At 52.4% G+C, this 24,568-nt stretch overlaps 1 protein-coding gene across 2 annotated transcripts in view; it reads left to right on the top strand.

Moving 5' to 3' along the window:
• Positions 1–22,391, top strand: part of Nid1 (nidogen 1) — a 43,195-nt gene extending 20,804 nt beyond the window's left edge. Inside the window, exons 9-20 of one of the 2 annotated variants that reach the window (XM_090318769.1) lie at positions 375–518; positions 4,906–5,031; positions 7,598–7,747; positions 9,058–9,180; positions 12,241–12,459; positions 13,131–13,303; positions 14,216–14,342; positions 16,749–16,920; positions 18,126–18,283; positions 19,187–19,310; positions 19,654–19,766; positions 20,842–22,391. In XM_090318769.1, coding sequence (XP_090174895.1) covers positions 375–518; positions 4,906–5,031; positions 7,598–7,747; positions 9,058–9,180; positions 12,241–12,459; positions 13,131–13,303; positions 14,216–14,342; positions 16,749–16,920; positions 18,126–18,283; positions 19,187–19,310; positions 19,654–19,766; positions 20,842–20,963 — 1,751 coding nt within the window. In that variant the 3' untranslated portion in view covers positions 20,964–22,391. Of the gene's footprint in view, positions 1–374; positions 519–4,905; positions 5,032–7,597; positions 7,748–9,057; positions 9,181–12,240; positions 12,460–13,130; positions 13,304–14,215; positions 14,343–16,748; positions 16,921–18,125; positions 18,284–19,186; positions 19,311–19,653; positions 19,767–20,092; positions 20,183–20,841 lie in introns of those variants that run through there. The other variant, XM_090318770.1, reaches the window with a different exon arrangement.
• The last annotated feature ends 2,177 nt before the right edge of the window (positions 22,392–24,568 follow it).

Genomic DNA, 24,568 nt, shown 5'->3' with positions numbered 1-24,568 from the left:
GCTTGCTTACCAATCATGAAGCCCTGGGTTCGATTCCTCAGTACCACATACACAGAAAAAGCTGGAAGTGGTGCTGTGGCTCAGGTGGTAGAAAAAACTCCTGGACAGTGCCCAGGCCCTGAGTTCAAGTCCCAGGATTGGGGAGAAAACTTGTGCATCTGGATGCCGTGCCATTAATGTCAGTACGTTTGCCAGTAGTGGCTGGGTCAGGGTAACTGATGCAGCCGTTCGGCAGTGTCCATCAGGTCTGCGAGCTCAATACCCAGCCTGGGGGCGGCTGTTCCTGTGTCCTCATCACCCCTGTGTGACCTGTTCCTGTGGCAGCAGAGCCCGTGAGAAGTCCTGACCCTCCATTGCTTCTGTCTGCCCCACAGATGGCTCCCCAGATGCCCTTCAGAACCCCTGCTACATCGGCACACACGGGTGCGACCCCAACGCCGCCTGCCGCCCCGGCCCCGGCACTCGGTTCATGTGCGAGTGCTCTGTTGGCTTCCGAGGAGACGGGAAGACCTGCCATGGTACAGCTGTCCTTCTTATGGGGGCGCTGGGGGTCTAGGGACCAGGAAGGAGGGAACATGTAGGTTTTAGACCTGTAGTCCAGCAAACACGGCAGAGCAGAACAAAGTGCCTCCCTCCCTCCCTCCCTCCTTGCTTCCATCCCTCCCTCCCTCCCTCCTTCTCTCCTTCCTTCCTTCCTCCCTCCCTCCTTCTCTCCCTCTCTCTGTATGGTCCTGGCTCTTTCTTTCTTTCTTTTTTTTTTCCAGTCCTGGGCTTGGGCTTAGGGGCCTGAGCACTGTCCTTGGATTTTCTCAAGGCTAGAGCTCTACCACTTGAGCCTCAGCACCACTTCCAGCTTTTTGCTATGTATGTGGTACCGAGGAATCAAACCCCGGGTCTTCATGCATGCTAGGCAAGCACTTTAACCACTAGGCCAAACTCCTGGCCCCCGGTCCTGGCTCCTTCTATACCCTCTCAGTTTCTCATTGTAAAAGGGCACGGGTGGCTCAGGTCTATAATCCTAGCTCAGGAGGCTGAGCTCTGAGGATCACCGTTCAAAACCAGCCCAGGCAAGAAAGTCCAGGAGACTATTTTCATTTATCCACCAGAAGTAGCACTGTGGCTCAAAGTGATCGATTGCTAGCCTTGAGCGAAAGAGTTCAGGGACGGTGCCCAGGTCCTGAGTTCAAGCCCTATCGTCTAATTAGAGATGGGGGGGGGATTTTTTGTAGTAAAATACATATAAAATTTATAAGGTTACCTTAAAAAAATTCACTGGGGATCAAATCTAGCACTTTGCACACATAAGACACTCTACCATTCGGTTCTTATCATTCCTTATTTTATTCTAAGAGTCTCACTAGGTAGCGTCGGCTAAAGATAAACCTCAAACTCATGATCCCTCCCTCATCTCTGCCTCCTAAGTGCTGGGATTATAGACTGAGTCACCCTGCCCAGATTCATTTTAGTGTACAGTGGAATGCTGTTACTCACACGCCATCATCATCTTGCACACGTGTCACCTTGCACAATAAGATCTGTACCCACTGCACAACTCCTGTTCTCCCTAACCCCTGACCACCACTGCTCTGTCTCCCGTCTGTAAATCTCGTGATCCTGGGAATGTCACATAATCAGACAGTGTTTGTCCTCAAGGTGTGTCCATATTGCGGTGTGAGCTGCGATTTCTTTTCTCTTGAAGGCATTGCGTGTGCATGTAGCACATTTTATCTGTTCTTCCCCCTGGGCATCTGGTGTACACTCTTGGCTACTGTGTAGAATGCTGATACGAGCCTGTCTGTAGACCTTTTGGGTACCTACCTAAAGTGAGATGGCTGAATCATATTTGTGTGTGTGTGTGTGTGTGTGCATGTACTTGTGTGTGCCAGTACTAGCGCTTGAACTTAGGGTCTGAGCGCTGTCCTTTAGCTTTTCCACTCAAGGCTGGAGCTTTGCTACTTCAGCCACAGCTCTACTCTCAACTTTTTACTGGTAATTTGGCCATTGGAGACGCACAGGCTTGTTTACCCAAGCTGGGTTCAAATTGTGATCCTCCGATCTCAGCCTCCTGAGTAGCTGGGCATATAGGTGTGATTCAGCAATGCTCAGCTACTGGGCCAGGCTGTAATTCTGTGTTAATATTCTGAGGAACCACCATGTTGGTGGTGGTGTCATGTTACATGTTGCCAGCTGTGGATGGAGTTCCAGTTTCTCCATATCCCTGACCATTCTTGTTTCTCCTCATGGAAGTTCAGACGTGAGCCAGTGACCGAGTACCGGAACTCAGCATCTGTATTACACCCCTTCCTCCAGTGCTGCTTCATTATGTATAATTTAACTTCTAAGACTTTCCTGTAGACCGTTGCTTGGTCTTTACCTGAAGAGCAGGACAGTCTCAAATGACAGTGTTGGCTTAGGGTGCCTCACACTCTGTGTGTGTGCAACACACCTGGAAGTCACGGGGGAGGGAGACTCCGTCTTTATGTAGTCCCGCTTCAACTCCAAAAGCCACATTCCACGCGGCTAATATTCCAGAAGGACGACTGAGCAGTGGACAAAGCAAGCCACACATGACCCGCTGCTTCCAGGGGAGGGACAGAGGACAGAAAGCATGGCCATGCCGCGTGGAATGTGGGATAGCCCCAGCCTGGCTCCTGTAGTCCCGGCGCAAGGCGCTGATGCATCCGGACATGAGGCTTTTGGGAGGAAAACACATTAAGCCGATGGCTTTGTGGGTCATTTTTGAGCTGGGAAGTATGGGTGAGGAGAATGACCCATGATTCAGGGTTGCAGTGCTGACGTAGGAGGCTGGCTTCTGCAACATCTCACGGTGACCTTCCCAGATAACTTGGAGATTCCCAGCTGAACCACGATGCCCATGATTCACACCTGATGCCTGGCAGGGTTCACACGCCTCTCTGCCTGCTGTCTGTGGAGATGGTTCTGGTTCACCTCCAGGGAACAAGTACTGAGTATATGGAAGATATTTAACAAATGGGCGATGAGGCTTTTTCTCAAGAAAACTGATCTTTAAAGGAAAAGGGGGAGAAACAGTTGGGAAAATGTGTGAAAAGTAGCTCTGGAAAATGGCATAGTAAGAGTCCAGAATTCCCCTGATGGGCGGAGTAGTTACTTCAGGTGAATATCATGCTAGACAGGAAGCCGGATGGTGAGCAGTGTGACTGGTCACCCGTGTGCTGAGGCAGTTACCATGGTTACCAGGAACCAATCCCCCATGGTTACCAAGGCATGGTCCCATTAAAGGAAGGGTTTAGGTCCTGGCCTAAGATGTTGACGGGGGAGGGAGTGGGTAGGATCATCTCTGAATGAGACGTTGTGAGAAAGACCGTCCCCTGTCCCCTTGCCCAGGTCCTGTTGGCCTGTGGCTCTCCTCCTCATGTGGGAGGAGCCTGAGGGCCTGGGAGGATTTTCTGAACACACAGTGACCCTCACCACAGTGGTTCCCAGGGAAAAGGGAGCATGGATTGAGCCCCGGGGCCTTGATGGGAGCCTGCTGCACTGCTCTGTGCTTTCCACAGTTGAGTCCAAGCCACCAGAGGCCCTGAAGCTAAACAGCGTGTCGGTGCATCTGTGGGAGCTTCCCGAGAAGTGTGGAATGGAGCACGTGGGTGTGGGAGCAGCAGCTGGTAGACGGGACCTGAGACCTTTGCTTGCTGGGTGGCCCTATCTACACCCAGTTGCAGCCCAGCCTGCTCATAAACCCTCCAGCTCTGCGCTTGGCAAAGGCCCTTATCTGAAAGCCTGTGTCCTAAACACTTCACACACACACACACACACACACACACAACTTTCAGAAAGACTTTCGTTTGGGTTGTTGCCTGGCGGCTGAGTTGCAGACTGGGGCGTGTGTTGCAGATGGGCCTGTCTCGTGCAGTGTTGTCTGAGAACACTGTCAGCAGGGCCTGGGCTTCACTGAGGGGGACACGGGGACCAGACTGGTGTGAACGATTCACGTTCAACCCTGAAGAGGCTGGAGGCGGAGGGACCCGATGGCCTCAGCCCGTTATGCAACACTCTGCACGCACATTCCGGGAGGGGATAAGGCGAGCGTGAGGCGGACTTTGTGCAGTTGTTTCCGATCAACCTGTCGCTAGATGGGTAACCGGGATAACAAGAGGTTAACAGTTTCTCTTCCTGGCCAGCTGGCCTTACACTAGTAGTAGCTGCCGACTGGGACCCAGAGCAAATGTTCCTGGTTCTCAGGACTGTGTTCCCAGAATCGGCCATGTCTGTTGCCAAAGCTGTGGGGGTGGGGAGGGGAGGGTGAGCGCCTGAGTCTCCTCAGAGCCACAGGTCCTGCGTGTGCTGAGCAATCCCAGGCTTACATCCATTTCCCCCAGTCCTTAGATGAGCCCGCAAGAGGAGTATTGTCACATTTATTTACCCATCTGTCCAAGACCACATTCACTACGGAGGCTGGATTTGAACCCTACCCCCGGCCGAGGCTGTAGTGAGGTCACCTGAGAAGAGGCCTCTCTGGTGGTCCATTAGCCACTTCCCTTTTAGTCCATTAAGCTCTAGGCAACAGTCAAATTGTCATAGCTAGGTTTTAAAATGTCCAGCTCTTGTTAGTGGTTCTGATTGGAGGAAAGTCCAGCAGCATATTTCAATACACGCCCACCTTTAAGGCATCCTCCTGTGTCTGATAATCTGACACAAGGCTCTTGTCTGGACGGTCCCCATCTTGGGAACTAGCTTGGTTCCAGGAACAGGGAGATGGGGGGGGGCACCCGCTTACTTGAAAGGGCCTGGTGGGTCACTGCCTAAGTTATTACTTTGTAGACATAGAAAGTTTTATCTAAAGATTGATGCGTGTTCTGGGGAAAATGCTTTCTGTGATGTTGATGAGGTTAAAGCAAATCTTCATCCTGAAACGATTTGCTGCAGATGTTGATGAATGTGCAGAACAGCCCTCAGTGTGCGGGAGCCACCAGGTCTGCAATAACCACCCCGGGACCTTCCGTTGTGAGTGCGTGGAGGGCTACAGCTTTTCCGATGGGGGAACGTGCGTGGGTAAGTTTCCGGGCCGCTTATCAGAACCGGCATGCAGGGTTCACACGGGGAGCTCTGTGGTGGAGGCGTCCCAGGTCACCCAGCTGCTTTGCAGCACTTCTGGTCTGTCTGTCGGGAAGGGCAGATTGCAACAGTGATCCCACAACGCCACTGTCCTGAACCTGCTCGGGAGTCACCCCTGCAGAGACCAAGCCATTGATAATGGCACCACCTCACCTGCTGCAAGCCTCAAACTGCACTGTGTCTTTATCTATGTATCCGTCTGTCCTGTCGCACTATGTCTGAGTTTTGGGGGGTTTTTTGGTTTGTTTATCTGTATAAGGCTTTTTGGTGGTGGTTAATTAGATTTTTCTGCCAGGGCTGACTTTGAACTACAGTCCTCAGATCTCAGCCTCCTGAGTAGCTAGGATTACAAGCACGAGCAACCCTCAGCTGGCTTCAGTAAACGTTTAATAACTGTCAAGATCATGTCCTGTGTAAACTAGGATTCATGTCGAAAGAGGAATCCTCTGTGACATATTTATACTGTTAGACTGAATTCTACCTGAGTTACGTCTAACATCTTGCTAGGGGACATTTCATTTGTGGATCTTCATCTTATAGGCCATGAATCGCAGCAGAACTTCTAGGCTTTTTTTTTTTTTTTTTTTTTTGCCAGTCCTGGGGCTTGAACTCAGGGCCTGAGCACTGTCCTTGGACTTTCTCAAGGCTAGAGCTCTACCACTTGAGCCACAGGCACCACTTCCAGCTTTTTTCTATGTATGTGGTACCAAGGAATTGAACCGGGGTCTTTGTGCATGCTAGACAAGCATTCTACCACTAGGCCACACTCCCGGCCCCTTCTAAGCATGTTTAAAATAAGTCAGTACTGTTAATGATGCTAACTGCACTCTTGATTGACCATGGTGTGGGTAGTAAGGTTGAACACAGAGAACCAGATTATCCTGTCCATTTTTCCTGCCACTCTGCCTTGACAAGTTGGTTCTACAACAGGCCCATTTTAAGTTCAAAGATTCTTGGAGATTTCCAGGCCTGGAGGCCCAGGGTGCTGAGCTGGTCCCCTGACCTCAGAATGTCTGCCTCTGCCGAGGGACAAGCGCCCTCCTGTCCGGTGTCAGCCAGCTGCTGTCCCCCCGGCTGTTTGCTTAGCCTAGAATGTGCTTCCTTTGCTGTCTGGGAGCTTGGGTTAGAAGCCAAGGCCCCAGTGGGTGTCGGCAGGGCGGGAGGGAACTGGCAGTCCTCGAGTTTTGAGTGTGACCCAAACATCTGGGGCCTCTGGAGGCCTGTCCCCTTCGCACGGGGCTGAGATTTCACTGGCGCTGCTGAAGTTCCTTCTTTTCTTCTCAGTCGAGAGCGAGATTTGTGTCCAGAGCCTGACTTCCTCCTCTGCTTTTAGAGCTACAGCAGATGGCAGCTGGCTTTTAGCACAACAGTCTTGACATCCTGTGTTGGTTTGAGTGTGGGTGGTGGACTCTGCACCCCTCACGGTCACTGAGATCTTGCCTGGGGCCGTGTGGGGGAGGCAGGGTGATGTCACACCCATGGGAGGATGGGGCCGGGGCAGGGGGTGCTCAGCTTCCCATCGGTGAGTGGATAATGGAGCTGAGGTCGCCGGCCTCCTGTGGCTTTCACCATAGGCAGGGCTGCAGGAGCCCGTGCCTGGGCACAGAGATGTCACTGGCTAAGCCTGGTCTCTCCCCCTGACCTCCGGCCTTCCTTGGTTCTATATCCAATTCTGAGCCAGCTGTGGGGAGAAAGGCTCCTATTGCCCCAAGAGTAAAAGGCACGTTGATGGCTGTGCTTCCCTGAGCTCAGGCCTTCCTGGTCTTCCCAGCAGTGCAGGGAAGAGGCCCCTGACCTGTGTGTTGAGGCTTCCCGAACGCCAGAAAAAAATGGCCCCAGTAAGATCCCTGACTCCCATCTATCTCCAGGCAGCCACACAAGGCAGGGAGGGCCCAACGCCCATTTTCCTCAGTGAGCACTATCATCCGAGCCATTGGAATGTAGCAGTCCCCTCTGCTGGCCCCTGTGCTCCGGGTGCCAAAGGCATTTCTGTTTGTCTAGAGCAGAAGGATCCGAGGCTGTGTGAGTGACCCACCAAAGCTTAGAGTCGCCCCAGGGCCGCCTGCCGTCTCTCAGGCAGGACACCCTTCACTGCTTTGGGGAAGGTGCTCTCTCCTTTCCACTTGGAAGTGGGTAACTTTGACCTTGGCATTGGCAGCGTGTCTTTCCCCCAGTGAGCTATGTGTCACCGTGGGAAGCCTTCCCACAGATGCTGTGTCTCCACACCCAGATGAAGGCAGCTGGGTCCTGGATCCTGTTCCTGGACTGAAGAGCAGAGTAGCCTAAGCCAGAGTCCTAGGGTAAAGGCACAGTTGAGAGCCAGGGTGTCAGTCTGTGGAGAGTCGCAACCCCAGACACACAACCTAGTGGGGAACCAGAGTGAAGCCTGCAGAGGTGCAGGGTGGTCTGGGATCTTGGAGAGCCCACAAGACTGGCCTGAAGTGTGGGTGGGAGGGGCTCAGGGCCGTCTCCCACCAGTGTACCTGGACCTTTTGTTCTGAAGCTATCGAGGACCAGCGGCCCATCAACTACTGTGAGGCTGGCCTGCATGACTGTGACATTCCCCAGCGGGCCCAGTGCATCTACACCGGGGGGACCTCGTATATCTGCTCCTGTCTGCCCGGCTTCTCCGGGGACGGCCGAGCATGCCAAGGTACGTGGCCACTCCGACGTGGCTTTCTGCGCACCCTGCGAGGGTTTCCTGTGGAATTGTTGTCTGGTTACCAGCTTTCCTTAGAATCTAAGGACTCAGGTCCAGGGCCACTGGGAGAGTGGGCTCCTTCCTGTATCTCTCCTGGAGCCAGAAACATGCAGAAAAAAAACTACATTCTCTTTCGGGGCTGTTTTTCCCCAGCTAATTTGTTCTATGTGACTTGTTGATTATGCAATAATCAGACACCTGCTCTCTGCTGGCATGGAGGGTGTTGTTTGTGTTTTGTAAGAGGATAAACAGTCTTGTCCTGCAGAGCGTAAAGTCCAAGAACTTATGTAACAGAATCTATGTAATCATTCAATTGGGTTGCACAGATTTCTCTATAAAAACCAAGTTTCCTTATTGACTAAATGCCTGCAGTCAGAGTGAAAGGTATGATGGAACCCTTGCACACATGGGGTCAGTTTGCTCGGCCGGGGATGAATGAGGTAATTTTAGGGTATATGACTAATGAACAGAGCACCCTGCGGCTCTTGATTTGTAAAGCAGAGTTATTTTTAAATTGTTACTGTGAAGATGATGTACAGAGGTCTCTGGTTACGTAAGCCAGATAAAGAGTACATTCCTTTTGGAACAGTGTCATCCCTTCCCTCACTTTTTCCCAGTTGTTCCCTCCCATCTGCCCCCTACAAATTGTGTGGTTCATTTTCAACACAATGTCTAGGAAGCCCTCTGTCCCTCCATTTCTGGGCTCCCTCTTTCCCCTCCTCTACATGGATAAACTTGGAAAGAAGACAAAAGGTACAGAAAACAAAAACAGCAACAGAGAAAATAAAATACCTTGTTTCCAATTCTTAGGGTTTGTTTTGATAAATGTGGTAAGGCAGAGTATCTCTGCAGAGTCTACACTTTCCAGGGTGGGTGGTGACTCTGAGATGACATGGCTTCTTCACCGCTCAAGCAGACCTTCTCCTGTTCTCCAGGCCTTGCTGAGGCTTTGCAGGCCGGCCACTCATCTGTCTTCAAGACTCAGGGGTTGGGTGGCTCTTGTTGAAGGTGAGAGGGATTACTGCTCCATACGAGCAGACCCTTCTTCCTTTGGCCAGTTTGGTTTTTCATGAAAACATGGTCACAGTGAAGTGTTGGATAGAAATAGTGAGAGCATCTGTGTCTCCAGAATCCATGTTCTGTGAGTCCCCATTTCCAGAGTGGAAAGTTCCTGGAAACGTTAGCAAGTGGTGTGAATGACTGTGTCAGTCATGAATTCCGGAGGTAATCTCATGGTCTCGGGGCCTGTGGTGGTTTTTCAGACATGGACGAGTGCCAGCCAGGCCGATGTCACTCCGATGCCATCTGCTACAACCTACCTGGGTCCTTCACGTGCCGCTGCAAACCCGGCTACCAGGGAGATGGCTTCCACTGTGTGCCTGGAGGTGAGGGGTCTGGGGGTGGGGGAGTCCATTGCTCCGATGGTGTTGTGACATCAGGGGTCAGTGGTCAGTGCCCAGGGAAGTGGGAGAGCTCTTGGAGCCGGGCGGGGTGTAACCTCAGGCCCACAGCCATGCTAGCTCCTGGGGCAGAACATCCCGAGAGCTCCATTTCCACCCTACCTGGCAGGAAGTGAAAGGATTTGTTCACTCTCACTAGGGCCAAGTTTTGGAGTATAGTCTTGATCCCAAAGAAGAGTCTATCAAATTAAAGTTAAAATTTGGATATTACATTTTACTGGGTTAAGCTGTTTTCTTCTGCCTAGAACAATGATTAGTAAGCTTTGGGGCCCGCTGTCTGTGTTTATAAAGTTGTATTGGAATACAGCCACATGCATTGGCTTTTGCATGATTTGTGGCTTGCTTGGCCTTTGGAAAGGCAGAGTTAAACAGTTATACCAGAAAATGAATTTCTCTCGGGCTGAATACACTTAAATAGCTCACTACTGGGCCTTGACAGCAGAAGATGACTTAGAGGAGTCCAAGCAGTGTCACCTTATTGTTCCTGGAGTTATGGATGAGTATCGAGCACTGACCACAGATTGAACAGGGAGAGCTTGAGAGCCGAGTTCCTGGTCACTGGAACGGGCACTGTAGCAGCCGGTAGACTAGCACCCCAAGCATGTTTAAGGCTGGCGCCACAGCTCCAGTTCAAAGACACACAGGTGTTTCAGTTTTGTTTGTGTTTGTTTTCATCTGATTCTTTGTCCTGTCTTTATGACTATTTATTAAACAGAAACAAATTCAGACTTGTAGGCTGGGAAAGGAAGATGAGGCAGTGGTAGTGTTAATAAGAGCTGTTTGCTCACATGTTTGTGTAGGGAGCCCTGTTCCCTGCAGAAATCCGCCACCCCACATCCCCCACCTTCTAGAAGCCTCGCATCCTAGCACGTTACCGTGGCAGTCGGGGCTCAGCATATGAAGTTGCCAGGACTCAAACTTGGGGATATAGCCCAAGGATTTGTGTTTCTCGTGTTCAAGTCCCCAGCCGGGGACCAATACTGACTAAAACATCCTTGAAAATGTTGGCAGTGCATTTTCCACTGGACTCCCGCGCCAGTTGTGTTGAAGGATAGTGCAGCCCTTTACCTGAGCTGTACCCGTTCCCATGCTTCAACTCTGAGCCAGGAAAGGACTCATTTTCTCATTTTCTCCGAGAGACTCTGATTGCCAGTTAACCAGCAAAAAGCAGGAAGTAGAGATGTGGCTCAAGAAGTTTAGCCTCAGCCTTGGGCAGAAAAACTTAACGAGAGCATTAGGCACCCTGAGTTGAAGCCCCAGCACCATCATAAAAAATTGTTTTAAAAAAGGGGAAAAAGCAAGACGGCCAGGTTAACAATGTTTTTCCTCTACTTATAAATCCGCATTGGGGCCAGGAGCTGGTGGTTCATACCTATAACCCCAGCTGTCTAGGAGGCCAAGCTCAAAGAACATGGTTTAAAGCCAGGCTTGGCAGGAAAGTCCATGAGACTTTTATTGCTCATAAACTGCTCAGAAAACTGGCTAGAGGTGTTGCTGTGGGTGCAGGTGGTGGAGCATTAGCCGTGAGCAAAAGTGCTCAGGAGCAGAGCCCAGGTCCTGAGTTCAAAGCCCCATGATCAACCAATAAACAAATAAATACATTCCCATTCTGGGCTCTCAAATGCCCACTGGGCGTGGGGTAGGAGAGGCTGAGCCGGGAGTCTGAGCTAGCAGACCTGGCCCCGCTCATCCCACCACCACGTCCAGCCACGGGCACACGACCTGTCAGATCTGTGCAGCTGCTGGAGTCTCCAGAGCCCTACACCAGGCCAGAAGAGACCAAACAAACGACCTCCCATCAGACCCTGTGCTCTGTCCCCAGAGGGGCTTGGCTTCTTGAATCTCCCACTCCTCTCCCTGGAGCCCATCAGAAGCTGCACGGGGCGTTGATGTGACAGAGAAGCCGATTCCGGCAGGCCGGGGAATGAAATGCAGATGTGGAGACCAGGAATGAGCTGTCTCACACCCAGTCCTTTCTTTGTTCCTCTCCTCCTGCTCTGGGTGTCCCTTCTTGAGACTTCCTGCCCTTCCTCAGGCCTCGAGTGCCTCCTCCCTCAGCCCGGCAAATCAACTTGTCGTCCCAGTCAGCATTTCCCAGCTCCAAGCAAGCCCAGGCTCTTGATGCACAGTTCCCCAGAGGCCCTGGTGGCCCCAGCTGGGGTCCCCGCTGCAGCCCCAGATCATTCCCACTGTCTGTCGGCCAGACAGCGAAACATCCCAAGAGACCACTGAGCTTCCGGCTTGCCATAAACATTTCAAATGTTATGAGTCAGGACTGAGATGTCTGTGTCTTGTCAATTCTTAAATCCCAGCTACCCTAGGAAATTGAGATCAGGAAGATGGTGGTTCAAGGCCCGCCTGGGCAAACAAGTTTGAGAGTCTCTATCCATCAATGAAATGCAGAGTATGATGGTCCAGGTCATGATGCAGCTGTGTGAGAAGTGTAGCAGGATTGCGTTCATAAAACAAGACCTATCTTTAAAATAACCAAAGCAATCTGGGTGCTGTTGGCTTACACCTGTAATCCTAGCTGCGCAGGAGCGCGGTTCAAAGCCAGCCAGCCAGGCCTGGATGCTGTTCCTTCGTTTTTCTTGCTCAACGCTGGTGCTCTACTACTTCTGGCTGCTCAGTGGTTAACTGGAGACCCGAGTCTGATGGACTTTCCCGCTGGGCTGCCTTCAGTTTGCAGTCCTCAGATCTTGGCCTCCCGAGTCGCGAGGATTACAGTTGTGAGCTCTGTGTGGGTATTCTAGGACTGGGCAGTGGCGGCGGCCACAAGCACCGAGCATGGCACGGTCTGCTTCTGAAATGGCTCATGTTCTGTTGCAGTCGTGGTGCTTTAGATAGTAATGTCTTGAGTCTAGGGAACGTAAGGCCCAGGGATTGTGGCTCCAGCTGGGAGGGCAGACAGGGTTGGGACACAGGTGCCCGAGGCACGCCAGGCACACCGACCCTGGTGGCATGGACCTTCATTGTCGCCCGCAGAGGTGGAGAGAACGCGGTGCCAGCATGATCGGGAACGCCTCCTGGGCACAGCGGATGCCCAGCGCCCCCAGCTGCCAGGAGTGTTTGTCCCCGAGTGTGACGAGCACGGGCAGTACATGCCCACCCAGTGCCACAGCAGCTTGGGCTATTGCTGGTGTGTGGACCGTGAAGGCCGAGAGCTGGAGGGCACCAGGACCAGGGCCGGGATGAGGCCCCCGTGTGAGTGATCTTAGTGCGGCTGGACAGGGCTGGCCGCTTGCTCAGCTGGCCGTCCCCTCTCCCCTGGGCCCCTCCCTCGCCATGTCCCACAGGAAAGTGTTTATGGGTACCCAGGGGAGAGTGGAGGGGGTGCCCTGATTAGGTATGAGGGACGGTGGAGGTAAGAAGGGTGAGAGGGCAGGGTGTGTGTGTGTGTGTGTGTGTGTGTGTGTGTGTGTGTGTGTGTCCCTGAACCCTGAGGTGGAGCAGGGCCAGAAGTAGCTAGGAGGATCAGAATGGCCAGGAATCCATGTTAGCAGGGACAGGGAGAGGGAGCCCCTCCCCCTGGGTGCCCAGATTTCAAGTGTGATTCCCTGGACCTGGCCAGCTTTACAGTCATTTCTGTTCAAAGAAACAGCCATTTCCATCCACTGGGCCCATGGTGCCAGACTTCTGCCCTGTCTTACCCTCTTAACAATGCCCGTTCAGGAACTGGGCTTTCTCCCTCTGGCTCTGCCGTGTAGCTGGGAGATGCCTGGGCTGTGGTGCGTGTGTGTGTGTGTGTGTGTGTGTGTGTGTGTGTGTGTGTCCGTGTGTCCCCATCCGTCCGTCCGTCCGTCCATCCATTTGCATTCCTGCCCCTCTCTCCCCCCCTCTTGCTCTCTCACTCTCTGACTTTCCTTGCCTCCTAGGCCTGAGTACGGTGCCCCCTCCGACTGACCAGAGGCCCGCCCTGCCCACCGCCGTCATCCCCCTTCCCCCTGGCACCCACTTGCTCTTTGCCCAGGCTGGGAAGATCGAGCACCTGCCCCTGGAGGGCAGCAGCATGAAGAAAGAGGAAGCCAGGGCACTGCTGCACATCCCGGTGAGTGCAGACCTGAGGCCTGGGAGGCAGGCAGAGCGAGGCAGCCAGTGTCTCCCTCAGCGGGCACCTCCCTTGATCCCCGTTCCCCATGTGGCTTGTGGGGTGTCGGGGGTGGCATGAACCAGACGTCCTGCGACGTTGCTGGACTCCGTCATTGTAATAGGTATGGTAAGGTTTTTTTAGTATCTTTTTTATTTTTATTTTTTAGAGATAGGTTCTCACTTTGTTTCTCAGGTTAGCATCAAACTCCTGGGCTCAAGTGGTCCTCCTATCTCAGTCTTCTTTATGTTCTTTTTTGTTGTTGTTGGCCAGTCCTAGGCCTTGAATTGAGGGCCTGGGTCCGGTCCCCGAGCTTCTAAGAAGATCAAGGCTAGTGCTCTGTTACTTGAGCCACAGCACCACTTCCAGCTTTTTTTGATAGTTTATTGTAGATAAGAGTCTCTCAGACTTTATTGTCTCGGCTGGTTTTGAACCATGATCCTCAGATCTCAGCTTCCTAAGTAACTAGGATCACGGGCGTGAGCCTCAGACACCCGGCTCTGCCTCAGTCTTTGAAGAAGCTGGGCCTTTAGGTGTCCACCACTGCGCGTGGCTAATTAGTTTATAGATTCCCCAGGACTTCCTGCATAAACAGCTGTTACCTTAGAGAAGTTTTATTTCTGCCTTTTATTTATTTTCAACTTCTACTCCATGAGAAAATAAGTGAGCTAGATGGAAATGCACAGTATGCGTTCCTGTACATGGACATGAATGCACATCTGCATCATGTTCACCTATGTGAAGACTCATGCAGCGCAGTGATACAGTGTTTAAGTGAATCCGAGGCCTGAAGACGCTTGGTTGATGCAGGCATAGAGACAGGTGAGCGTGGGGAGGTGGGGCCGCCTCTTCTCAGCGTCTCCTTCCCCGCAGGAGAAAGTCATCATTGGACTGGCCTTTGACTGTGTGGAGAAGATGGTGTACTGGACGGACATCTCCGAGCCTTCCATCGGCAGAGCCAGCCTGCTTGGCGGAGAGCCTGCCACCCTCATTAGACAAGGTGGGTGCAGACTCTCACCCTCTCAGCCCGCTGGGGAGGGAATGGGGGTGTTTGCCTACAGAGTGGGAGTGGGGGCCCGGGGTCTTGGGCTTCAGAGCCGCCTACTCAATTGCAGCGAAGTGTCCTCAGCCACTCACAGGTCACCATGTCGGGGACTGTGTTGCGGCTTGCCTTGGGGTAATACAGTCAAAGCAAGGCCAGTGGCACCTTTCTTGGAAAGCAATGGAGGCAAACTCACCCTGGCGCGTCCACCTCCACATCGCCCCCTGGTGCCTGAGCCTAAGTTGCTTCTCAGTCAGTTCCATGACTTCTCTCCCAAAGGCAAAGCAAGTGGATAGAAAGTCTGGGTGGTCAGAAGCATATGACTAAGAGTGACCCTGAGCCAGGCATCTATAAACAAGACAGTGGTCAACTGTAACGTGCGGGGGGGGGGAATCTCTCCTGCCTCCTCACCCCCATACTTGCTTGAATGACCTGGAAGTATAGCAACCTGCATCAACTTTTGCATACAATTCTGGGATTTCATCAGGTTGCTGTCATGATTAACTTCCTGCGGCTCCGGTATAGCCCGACTTGAACATTTAAACACAGATAGCCTTCCCTTCAGATGTCCGTGTGAATCTGGGCACTGCTGGCTTACATCCCTAAAGCTAGCTGTTCGGGAGGATGAGATCTGAGGATTGAGGTTCAGAATCTGCTTGGGCAGGGAAGTCCATTAGACTTCATTTCCAGTTAAGTAGCCCCAGAAGGGGAGCTGTGGCACAAGAGGTAGAGTAGCAGCCTTGATGGGGGGAAAAAAGCTGAGGGACAGGTAGCTCCCAACCCTCTGAGTTTAAGCCCCCCAGTGCTGGCACAGTCAGTAAGTACATAAAATTGCACACATCTGTGGCTGTGGGCTCAGAGCAAAATGTGAGCCAAGGACTAAATAAATATACGCACTGATCAGAGCTCTCCATTCCAAGGCCATTCTGTACAGCACGTTTGATCTAGAGGATAGACCATGGCGTTTCTTTGCAGCTTAAGTCATCACTCATCTGATTTGGGGGATTCTTGTTCAACAAACAGCATCATGCTGGCGACACTTGGTGTATAAAGTCCTCTTCTATACAATATTCACAGGTGATGATTTGAAAATATCAAATGTGCACGCCTCATTTGAGACTGAATACAGTTCTGGAATTCGAATTTCATTTCTCCGGTGGCTGCCGTGGGGCACTGGCTTTCTTCCCGGGCTCCTTCTGTAGAGGCCGTGGAGTGGGGTCAGCAGAGGCTGACTGGACTCTGTCCAGCTTTGCACTGAGGTCTGACTGGAATCGCTTTCTAGACATGGACAGCTAGTTTTCATGCCTCAGCTTAAGGGCAGAAGTATGAGAATGCCCTTCTGCCTCTTTGTCTATTTTGAAAATGTGGTTGTCATTATCTGTGATGTGATTTCAAGACATAGAAGAAAAGGGGAATAGGCCATCATTTGCTATTTCCTGTTGCTTTGAAAGCTAATAATCACCCAAGCTGAAGTATACTGAGACACCAAGCAAAATCCTGCTGAATTAACAACAAAATGAAGCCTAATTGTGATCTTCATAGAGGAAAGATCAGCAGGAATAAATTTTAGGGAGAGGAGAGCTGGTGTGGTAGAGTGCTTGCCTAACATGCCTGAAGACCCGGGTTCGATTCCTCAGTACCACATACATAGAAAAAGCCAGAAGTAGTGCTGTGGCTCAAGTGGCAGAGCTCTAGCCTTGAGAAAGTCCAAGGACAGTGCTCAGGCACCACTGAGTTTAAGTCTCAGGACTGGCAGAGAGAGAGAGAGAGAGAGAGAGAGAGGGAGGGAGGGAGAGAGGGAAGGAGAGAGAGAAGGGGGGAGAGGGGGGGGGCAGAGAGAGAGACAGAGAGAGAGACAGAGAGAGACAGAGAGAGAGAGAGAGAGAGAGAGAGAGAGAGAGAGAGCATGCAATGCCTGATCTGTTTCACTTGTCTTTTTTTTTTTTTTTTGCCAGTCCTGGGCTTGAGCTCAGGGCCTGAGCACTGTCCTTGGACTTTCTCAAGGCTAGAGCTCTACCACTTGAACCTCAGCACCACTTCCGGCTTTTTTCTATGTATGTGGTACCGAGGAATCGAACCCGGGTCTTCATGCATGCTAGGCAAGCACTTTAACCACTAGGCCAAACTCCCGGCCCTGTTTCACTTGTCTTATAATCAAGAAGCATTTCATATCCCTGTTTGCAGAGGAGAAGGACCGAGCCCCAGAATGCAGCACTATGTGATTAGCAAGTGTCCTTTAATGGCGCATCTGAGGCCCTGGGCTTGTCCTTAATACCACAAGCAAAGGAAAAAGGATACAGCTCGTCCTACCTGCCCAGAAATCGCTGACTGCCTAGAAAAGCAGGATTGCTCTGTGTTTGGTAGATCTGGGGAGCCCCGAGGGCCTTGCTGTGGACCATCTCGGCCGCAACCTGTTCTGGACGGATTCTCAGCTGGACCGGATAGAAGTGGCCAAGCTGGATGGCACACAGCGCCGGGTGCTGTTTGAGACGTATTTGGTGAATCCCAGGGGCATCGTGGTGGACCCCGTGAGAGGGTAGGGTGTGCATGTCTGTGCTGGTCTGCTCTGTGTGCACCTGGGTCCTTAGACATCTCAAGCAAGGTTCTGAGTCTAGCTTTCTCCCCTCCTGAGATGAATGAGCACAGGGTGAGGGTCTGCCGTGGGTGCTGGCCCCGGGCCAGGCACGTGCTCCAGTGAGCACTTTGTGTGTGTCACATTGTTTTTGATCTTTTACCGAGAGGCTGCAAGCTGACACCACCTCAGAACGGGAATTTTCTGTATGGGTTGGACGCAGATCAACACTCAAGTTGTGCAAAGCCCTAAAGAGTATTTGGGGTGGCCTTTGTGTCCCTGGGCTCCCGCCTGCATCAGCTCTCCCCACACACACACCCACCTGGAGCTGCCCTCCTGTGGCTTCCTGCAGCCCCTCCCTTGAGCACTGTGTCCCCTCACAGCCGGCTCCCTCAGGCTGGGGTCATGTGGCACCTCGGCCTCCAGCGCTGCCTCTGCCAACACTCAGGGTCTGCTGAGTCCCTGTGAAGCAGCCGTGCGTGGGGAATTAGCAGCATGCTCGTGTCAGTTGGCAAGTTTTGTTTAATTTGCTTGGCAGCCTTTTTGAGCTATCGCATGTCAGTTATGAAAAGGAAAACTGGACTTACGGGCAACAGAATGACAGTTGTGGACAAGGCGCGAAAGCTCAAGGTCCTTGTAAAAGAAAATTCACCATGTCACCTGCACATCCTGTCAGCCACCCTGTTTGCTGGTCTCCTGTTCCTTCTCTTAGGTCCTTGCCTTCGTTATCTTTGTGCCAGGACCGAGTTTTGGACTCAGGATCTTGTGCTTCTTTCTCTTGGCCTTTTCACTCAAGGCTGGCGCTACCACTTCAGCCACACCTCTACTTCCTGAATTTGGTCTTGACAAGTATTCTGCTGGGCATTGGTGCCTCACACCTATAACCCCAGCAACCCAGGAGGCTGAGATCTGATGGTTCTGGTTCAGAGCCAGACCTGGCAGGAAAATCTGTGCGATGCTAATCTCAAAACAAACCCGGCCGCGCTGCTGTGGCTGGCGGTGTGGCGGTGGTGTGGCAGTGGTGTCGCGTGCTAGCCTTGAGCAAGAAATCCCAGGGACAGCTCCCCGGCTACGAGTGCAGCCCTGGGACTGACACACAAAGACGTGTTCGTCCTAAACTTTAAGTCTTCAGGATTTCTGTCGCGCTCTCCCTCGGTTTTTTCCTCCAGGAACCTTTACTGGACAGACTGGGACAGAGATAACCCCAAAATTGAAACTTCCTACATGGACGGCACGAACCGGAGAGTCCTCGTGCAGGACGACCTCGGCCTGCCCAATGGCCTGACCTTCGACCCATTCTCGGCTCAGCTCTGCTGGGTGGACGCAGGTGATGGAAAGCTTGGAGGCTCCCGCACTCACATCCGAGCTGCCGCCTTGTCCTGCCGTAGCCTAGACACGAGGGGAGTGTTTCACATGGCAAAATGGTTCCTTTTAAAGGGCTACGGAAAGACTTCATTTGGGAAACCTGAAGTAGTTAACTCTGTGGCCCTTTAAGAAAGAGTTGGGACCAGAGCACTGTGGCTTATATTTGTAATCCTAGCTACTTTGAAGCCAGCCCAGGTAGACAAAATGGAAAGATGCAGTTAACCATCCCAAAGCCAGGACTGGAGCTGTGGTTTAAGTGGTAGAGATCCCGCCTTGAGCAAAAACGCCAGCTAAGAGTGTGTGGGCTCTGAGTTCAAGACCCAGTACTGACTGTGCGCACACACACACATGCACAGACACTCGCGCGCGTGCGCGCGCACACACACACACACACACACACACACGCACGCACATGCACAGTTGGCTGGCCCCTATTTTAAATGGCAGTACAGGAAGATGGTGGAGTCACTCATAACACTGTTTTATATGCACACCCTTAAGGCTTTGAGCCCAGGATTGGCAGTCACTGCTGGGTGCCCGTCTTGGGTGACACCCCAGGGTGCCCCTCAGGCAGGGATGTGGGGGGCAGGACGGTGTGGGGGGGAGCAGCCCCCCCCCTCAGGGTACGTCTCCCGTGTCCTGGGTGCTGTGGAGGTACACGGACAGATACCGACCATGGGGCCAGGCAGCAAGTAAGGCTAGAACCCCGAATTACAAGTTCTGCCTGCCCATCACCAGCAGCGGTTGAGCAGTCCGAGTCCTTGCACGCTGGCCGGCTGGGTGGGTAGCCGGGAGGCTGAGGGAGGAGCCCTGGGCACCGAGGCCGAGTCTGGGTCAACAGTGAGGGGTTTGTCTGCGGCCACAGGCACCCATCGGGCAGAATGCCTGCACCCAGAGCAGCCTGGCAGCCGCAGGGCCCTGGAGGGCCTCCAGTACCCCTTTGCCCTGACCAGCCACGGGAAGAATCTCTATTACACCGACTGGAAGACGTGAGTCAGCGGCAGCCCGGGGCAGCAGCCAGGGCACCTTGCTGGGGAGGGCAGGACGGGGGAGGGGGTCCTGGCCAGACACTTCCCCGTCAGGCACTGCGGCCCCCAGGGGTCACGTGCTGGTGGGCTTCATGTCCTGTTCTGGCCGCAGGCCTGGGTTAGAAAGACCGAGGCCCACCTGGAACTGCAAGTTGAACAAGCTGATTTGAACCCTTCCTTAGATCCAAGAACTGCCAGCTCTGCTCGCCCCAGGAGCGGGGTGGGAGGCCGGGAGACCCCACCCGTCGCAGGCAGAGGAGTCTGCACTGCTGGGCGCTCACTCCCGTCCTGCTGTGTTTTCCAGTAATGCTGTGACAGCCATCGACCTTGCCATTTCCAAAGAGATGGACACCTTCCACCCCCACAAGCAGACCCGGCTCTACGGCATCACACTGGCCCTGACGCAGTGTCCCCAAGGTAATTCACCCTGACGCTTTCCTGGGGATCCGGGAGGGGGAGGGGGCGACCGGTGTCCTGGGCCCAGAGCCACACACTGACAGTGCAGCACAGGGACATAAAGTCTTGGGTCAGGCTGCAGAGAGCACATGGACTCCAGTGCCAAACACATACTGTTGGTTTTGGTATGTGCTGGTACTGGGGCTTGAACTCAGGGCCTTGAGCCCTCACTTGACCCTCAACCCCATCTCTCCAATGTTATTAGTCTATTTCTTCTTGTAGTTCTTCTTCTTGCTCTTCTTTCTTTTTTTTTTTTTTTCTTGTCAATCCTGGGGTTTGAAATCAAGACCTAGTCGCTGTCTCAGCTCATTTTCTCAAGGCTGGTACTGTACCGTTTGAACCATAGCTCCACTTCCAGCTTGGTTCTGTGAGGTAAGAATTTTATGGAGCCTCCTGCTTACTCTGGCTTCAAACCACAATCCTCCGCGCTCAGCCTCCCGAGTAGCGAGGACTGCAGGTGTGAGCCACCCGTGTCCATTTTAAGATGAGGACATGAGCCGGTGGCCAAAAGTCCCACCGGGCCAGCCTCTTGCTGCTCTCTGGACTTGTCTTCTCCCCTGATTTCCATGGCGCCAGCTAAAGGAAGAGGACTTGGTGCTTGAGGTTCTCACTCTGTGGCTGGGATAAGCAGTGGTAGCACCTGCTGGGCCCCGATTTCCAACTCCAGTCAGCGCGTTGAAGCCAGGGGTAGTGGCGCACACACCTGGAATCCCGGCACTCACCGGGCGGAGGCCCGGGTGAAGCTGAGCTTAGCCTGGCCGCCATGGGAAGACCCTTCCTCGGGCTCTGCCACCGTCGGGAATCCTCCCCAGGATCTCTTATGAGTCCGTGGAGCATCGGCAGGGGTGTCTGCGGCTTAGTGACTAGGTGACAGAGCTCGGGATGGCGAGTGCTTAGCGCAGGGTCCCCGTTCCTCTGGATCCCCTGCAGCGTGGCTTCTTGGAACCGAGGTGCGGGTAGTGAGGAAGGGCCCTGGATGGCTAGCGGCCCGCGCTGGGATGCGAGGGGAGGCGGGACTGACTGCTGCCTTCTCTAGGCCACAACTACTGCTCCGTGAACAATGGCGGCTGCACCCACCTCTGCCTGGCGACCCCAGGGAGCAGGACCTGCAGCTGCCCGGACAACACCGTGGGCGTCGACTGCATTGAGCGGAAGTGAAGACGGGAGCGCCTTGCCAAGGGTTTCACTCCACACACACCCCACGTGGGGCCTGGAAACTGCTCTGCAGCTGAAGGACCCCAAGGCCCAGCCTGGGCCCGCACCGCCTTCCTCTCACTCCTCCTCCCTGGGGGGCCAGACCCCAATTCTCACACAAGCTTCTGGAGTCTCAAGTGAGACCCCTGCTGGGTCCTCACCCACAGCCCTCTCTGTGGACCACGTGGGTCCCTTCCCAATCTGTGCCTTATGGGCTCAGCCTTTACGCGAAGACCCTCGCTAGCCCCGTGGCTGAGCACAGCAGCCAGGCCCTGCCTAGACATGGGGTGTAAGTGAAAGAGGGCACTAGCCTTCCTGGACTCCGTGGGTGAGACTTCTCTGTGCTCCTACTCTTCCGCTCCCCAGCCCCTCACCACCTCCATCCTGTCTGGAGCCCGCCCGCCCTGCCTTTCCATGGCCCCCCGTGGCCTCCAGATGTACAGGATTGGGATATGGCCCCCGGATAAACTGTTGGGATTTTGGTGGAACTCTAATCCCAGTAGGTTATTATGGGCTTAAGTCAGAAGCAGGAAGTCAAGTCGAAGGTAGGAATTTTAAGATACAGAGGAAGATGTTTGAGAATAGGGCATCATTTTTAATGATGATCATTTTCAATGATACCAAACATTACCAAGTGATTCCTCTTTGCCCGAAGCAGCTGCATCTTGGCATAGGTGTCCGGTGCCAGCTGTTGGCAGTGATGTCCTCTTGTGGAGGAGTCCATCCTGTAGTGACCAGTACCCTAACCCCCGGCCTGGGGTCTGAAAAACACTTAACTCTCAAGCACAAACTTGTTCCTTCTTTGATCCCCTCTAGCTTGGCCACTTTTTTTTTAATTGCATGATGCAGTCCAGAAAGTTCCAAGTGAGTATTTCTCATGATGCACTAGACCTTGAATGGCTCATTGGTCTAATTCAAGGACCACATCTGTGTGGTCACAGATATGTGTCTACAACAAGTTTAGGAAACATCACCTCCTGACCTTTCCAGTTGCGTCCCAGGTTCTTAGGACAATGGGGATTTCAGATTGGCAAGCTGAGTGTAAGGAGTTTGGGTCAGTAAACTATGGAGGGGAGGAAGAGGCGAAGTTAAGTGAGAACTTCACAGAGAGACTGATGGAGATCAGAATGTAAAACCCCCTGAGCAAGGAGAGGAGGGAATCTTGAAATAACCCCACAGATAAGCCAATTCATTTTGCTGAAGAAATCTTAGCCTCAAGGACGTGAAAAATTTACCCCGGGTGGGCAGAGAGTTTCCCAGCTCTCCTGGCCCCAGCATGTTGTACCCCTTTTGCAGTCCCTGCTTCGGCTTTTACCTCTCGTGTTCTGTAAGACCCCAGTGCTGAACTGGGAGGCATATCTTTCCTTACAGAATTGGAATCTGTTCGAGAGACATCACAAGATTTGGGGAAAGTGTGGACCTTGTATGTAGCCAACCCCACGAGTTAGTCTCACTTTCTCTTTGTATTTGTCATTTACATATCAAGCACTCCAATAACAAGTGCTTATCCCGATGTATAGCTTTTATAACTTTTATTCTTGTTATTAGGGTCATCCTAAAATGTTTTACATAAGTTCTGAAGCTGTGGAAACCACTAAAGGTGCTTAATAACTGTCCCTCAGATTTACACAAATGTCAGGTGATACATCTGTACCAATAGCAGTGCAGAATTTTTTTTAATGTTTTACTTAAAGAGAAAAATCCTGTGAATAATTCTGTTTTCAATAGGATATCATAAATATAAATACATTAAAAAAAAACCTTCCTTTTTTTGAACAGGTCATGTGTGCTAAACCAGGTGAATAATTGGAATAATTGCATGGTATATAAGTGGTAGGAGAGCCTTGGTAACCACCGTGGCTGTGTATTCAAGGAGATCGTGGTTGACGAAAGTCCAGAAATGCTCTGGGTGCAGAGCTCAGCGCTCAGCTGCGCGTGGGTGCTTGGTTCATCCTTTTCCATAATGTCCTCCCCTCCTCGCCCACCCCATTCCACCAGGAAATCTAAAATCATTACTTACTCACTCAAGCCTTTTGGACGCCATTTACTCTGGAAGATTTTCCACAAGATAAAGGGCAGGGGGACACTGCCAGTCACACCTGCTCAAAACGGCCGAGACCGGGTGTCCTCACATCTGCAGAACCGTGTAGTGAATGAATTTTTTAAAATTCATTTTATGTTTGTTGCTCTCTGCACCATCAAAACCACCTGTAGCTTTCAAACAAGGTAGGCTTGCTTCCTTCAACCCAAGTGCCCTTAGAGAAAGCCGGGTCCTTTTATCTGTCCCACTATGTCTGCTGAGCTATCCACCAGCTGCTGGCCCCGCAATCCAGGCTGACATCTTCCTCTACACACTGGAGAGCTCAGCTTATCCACTGGGGCTCTGGGGACAGTCCTGTCTCATCTAGCCAAATAGCCAGGAAGCCTCTGGGAACACGCTAAGGTGACCAATGCCTGCTTCCAGAGCCCTGAAAAGCCAGGAACTGCACACCTGCCTGACTTTAAGACAGCTCTGGCTGCTGGCAATGAACTTTCACCACTTCCTCTTTCCCCAGTAAAACCAACCTTTTGTTCTCCAGGCACACCAGAGGCCATACTGGCCTATCTGTGTCCTGTGATTCATCTGTTTATATTTGGCTTATTCAACCCTTTACTTCCATGCATAGTAACCTTTCAGGTTACAGCAAACAAGGAAATTTAAATATATACACATTGTTTAAATTATACAAATCTATAGGAGAGAGAAAAAATGGTTTGTTACATGTTGGAGAGTACAACGATCAAGGCAATTAACATTTACATCTCTTTAAACACTTAAAATTCTGGATCAACATCCATCTACCAGGTTGGGGACCCCTGAAAGCTGCCTCTGAGGACTTAGCACTGAGCAAATCTCCTGCGAGTGGACTTTGTTAAGTCGATGCAGATGCTAAGAAGAGTCCACAGGCTTCAGGGACGGCTCTGAGAGGGCATCCTCCCTGCCTGTGCTCGGGCCAGCCCCTGGGATCTCAGCCTAGTGATTTAGCTTCACGAAATCCAGCGTGTCTTTTTTCCGAGGCAGTTCTAGAATGCACCAGCAGAGGGCAGTCCCGGTGTTTCGCCCAGGACTCCGTCTCATGCTAGCCATCTGCTCCTGGCTCTGCCTACAAACACCACAGTGGGTGAAGCTGCCACACCCCGAGTACCCCACAATGGGGATCAACTCCAGTCTACCCTTTGGAAAGGAAGCAGGCTGTCTTTAAACCGTAGCTGCTGAGCACTCAGGAGTTTTTCTCAAACCCAGTACCACCATAGGATGTCACTTTTCACTGAGAAGGGAGTTTGGGAGGAAGAGAGTATGTTAGCAGTGTCGTCAGTGATTACGAACACTTCCCCCAGTGGTGTCAGCCAGCCAGCTGACGGTTTGGCCCTCTGGGAAGCCACCATTGTGGTACATGAAAGACCTGCAGCAGAGAAGATGACGAAGTCTCGGGGTCCTCAGGCCTTGGCTGTCTAGCAGCCTGTCTCATCTTATGGCTTCAGCTCAGCATCTGGGGCTGGGCATCTGGGTTCTCTAAGGGCTCCCCACA

This window comes from Megascapheus bottae, chromosome 26, assembly GCF_031878675.1.
Source record: "Megascapheus bottae isolate mThoBot1 chromosome 26, mThoBot2.hap1, whole genome shotgun sequence".
NCBI classification, from domain to species: domain Eukaryota; kingdom Metazoa; phylum Chordata; class Mammalia; order Rodentia; family Geomyidae; genus Megascapheus; species Megascapheus bottae.
Note: the sequence above shows the minus strand (reverse complement) of the source record. Positions and strands in the feature narration are given on the sequence as shown.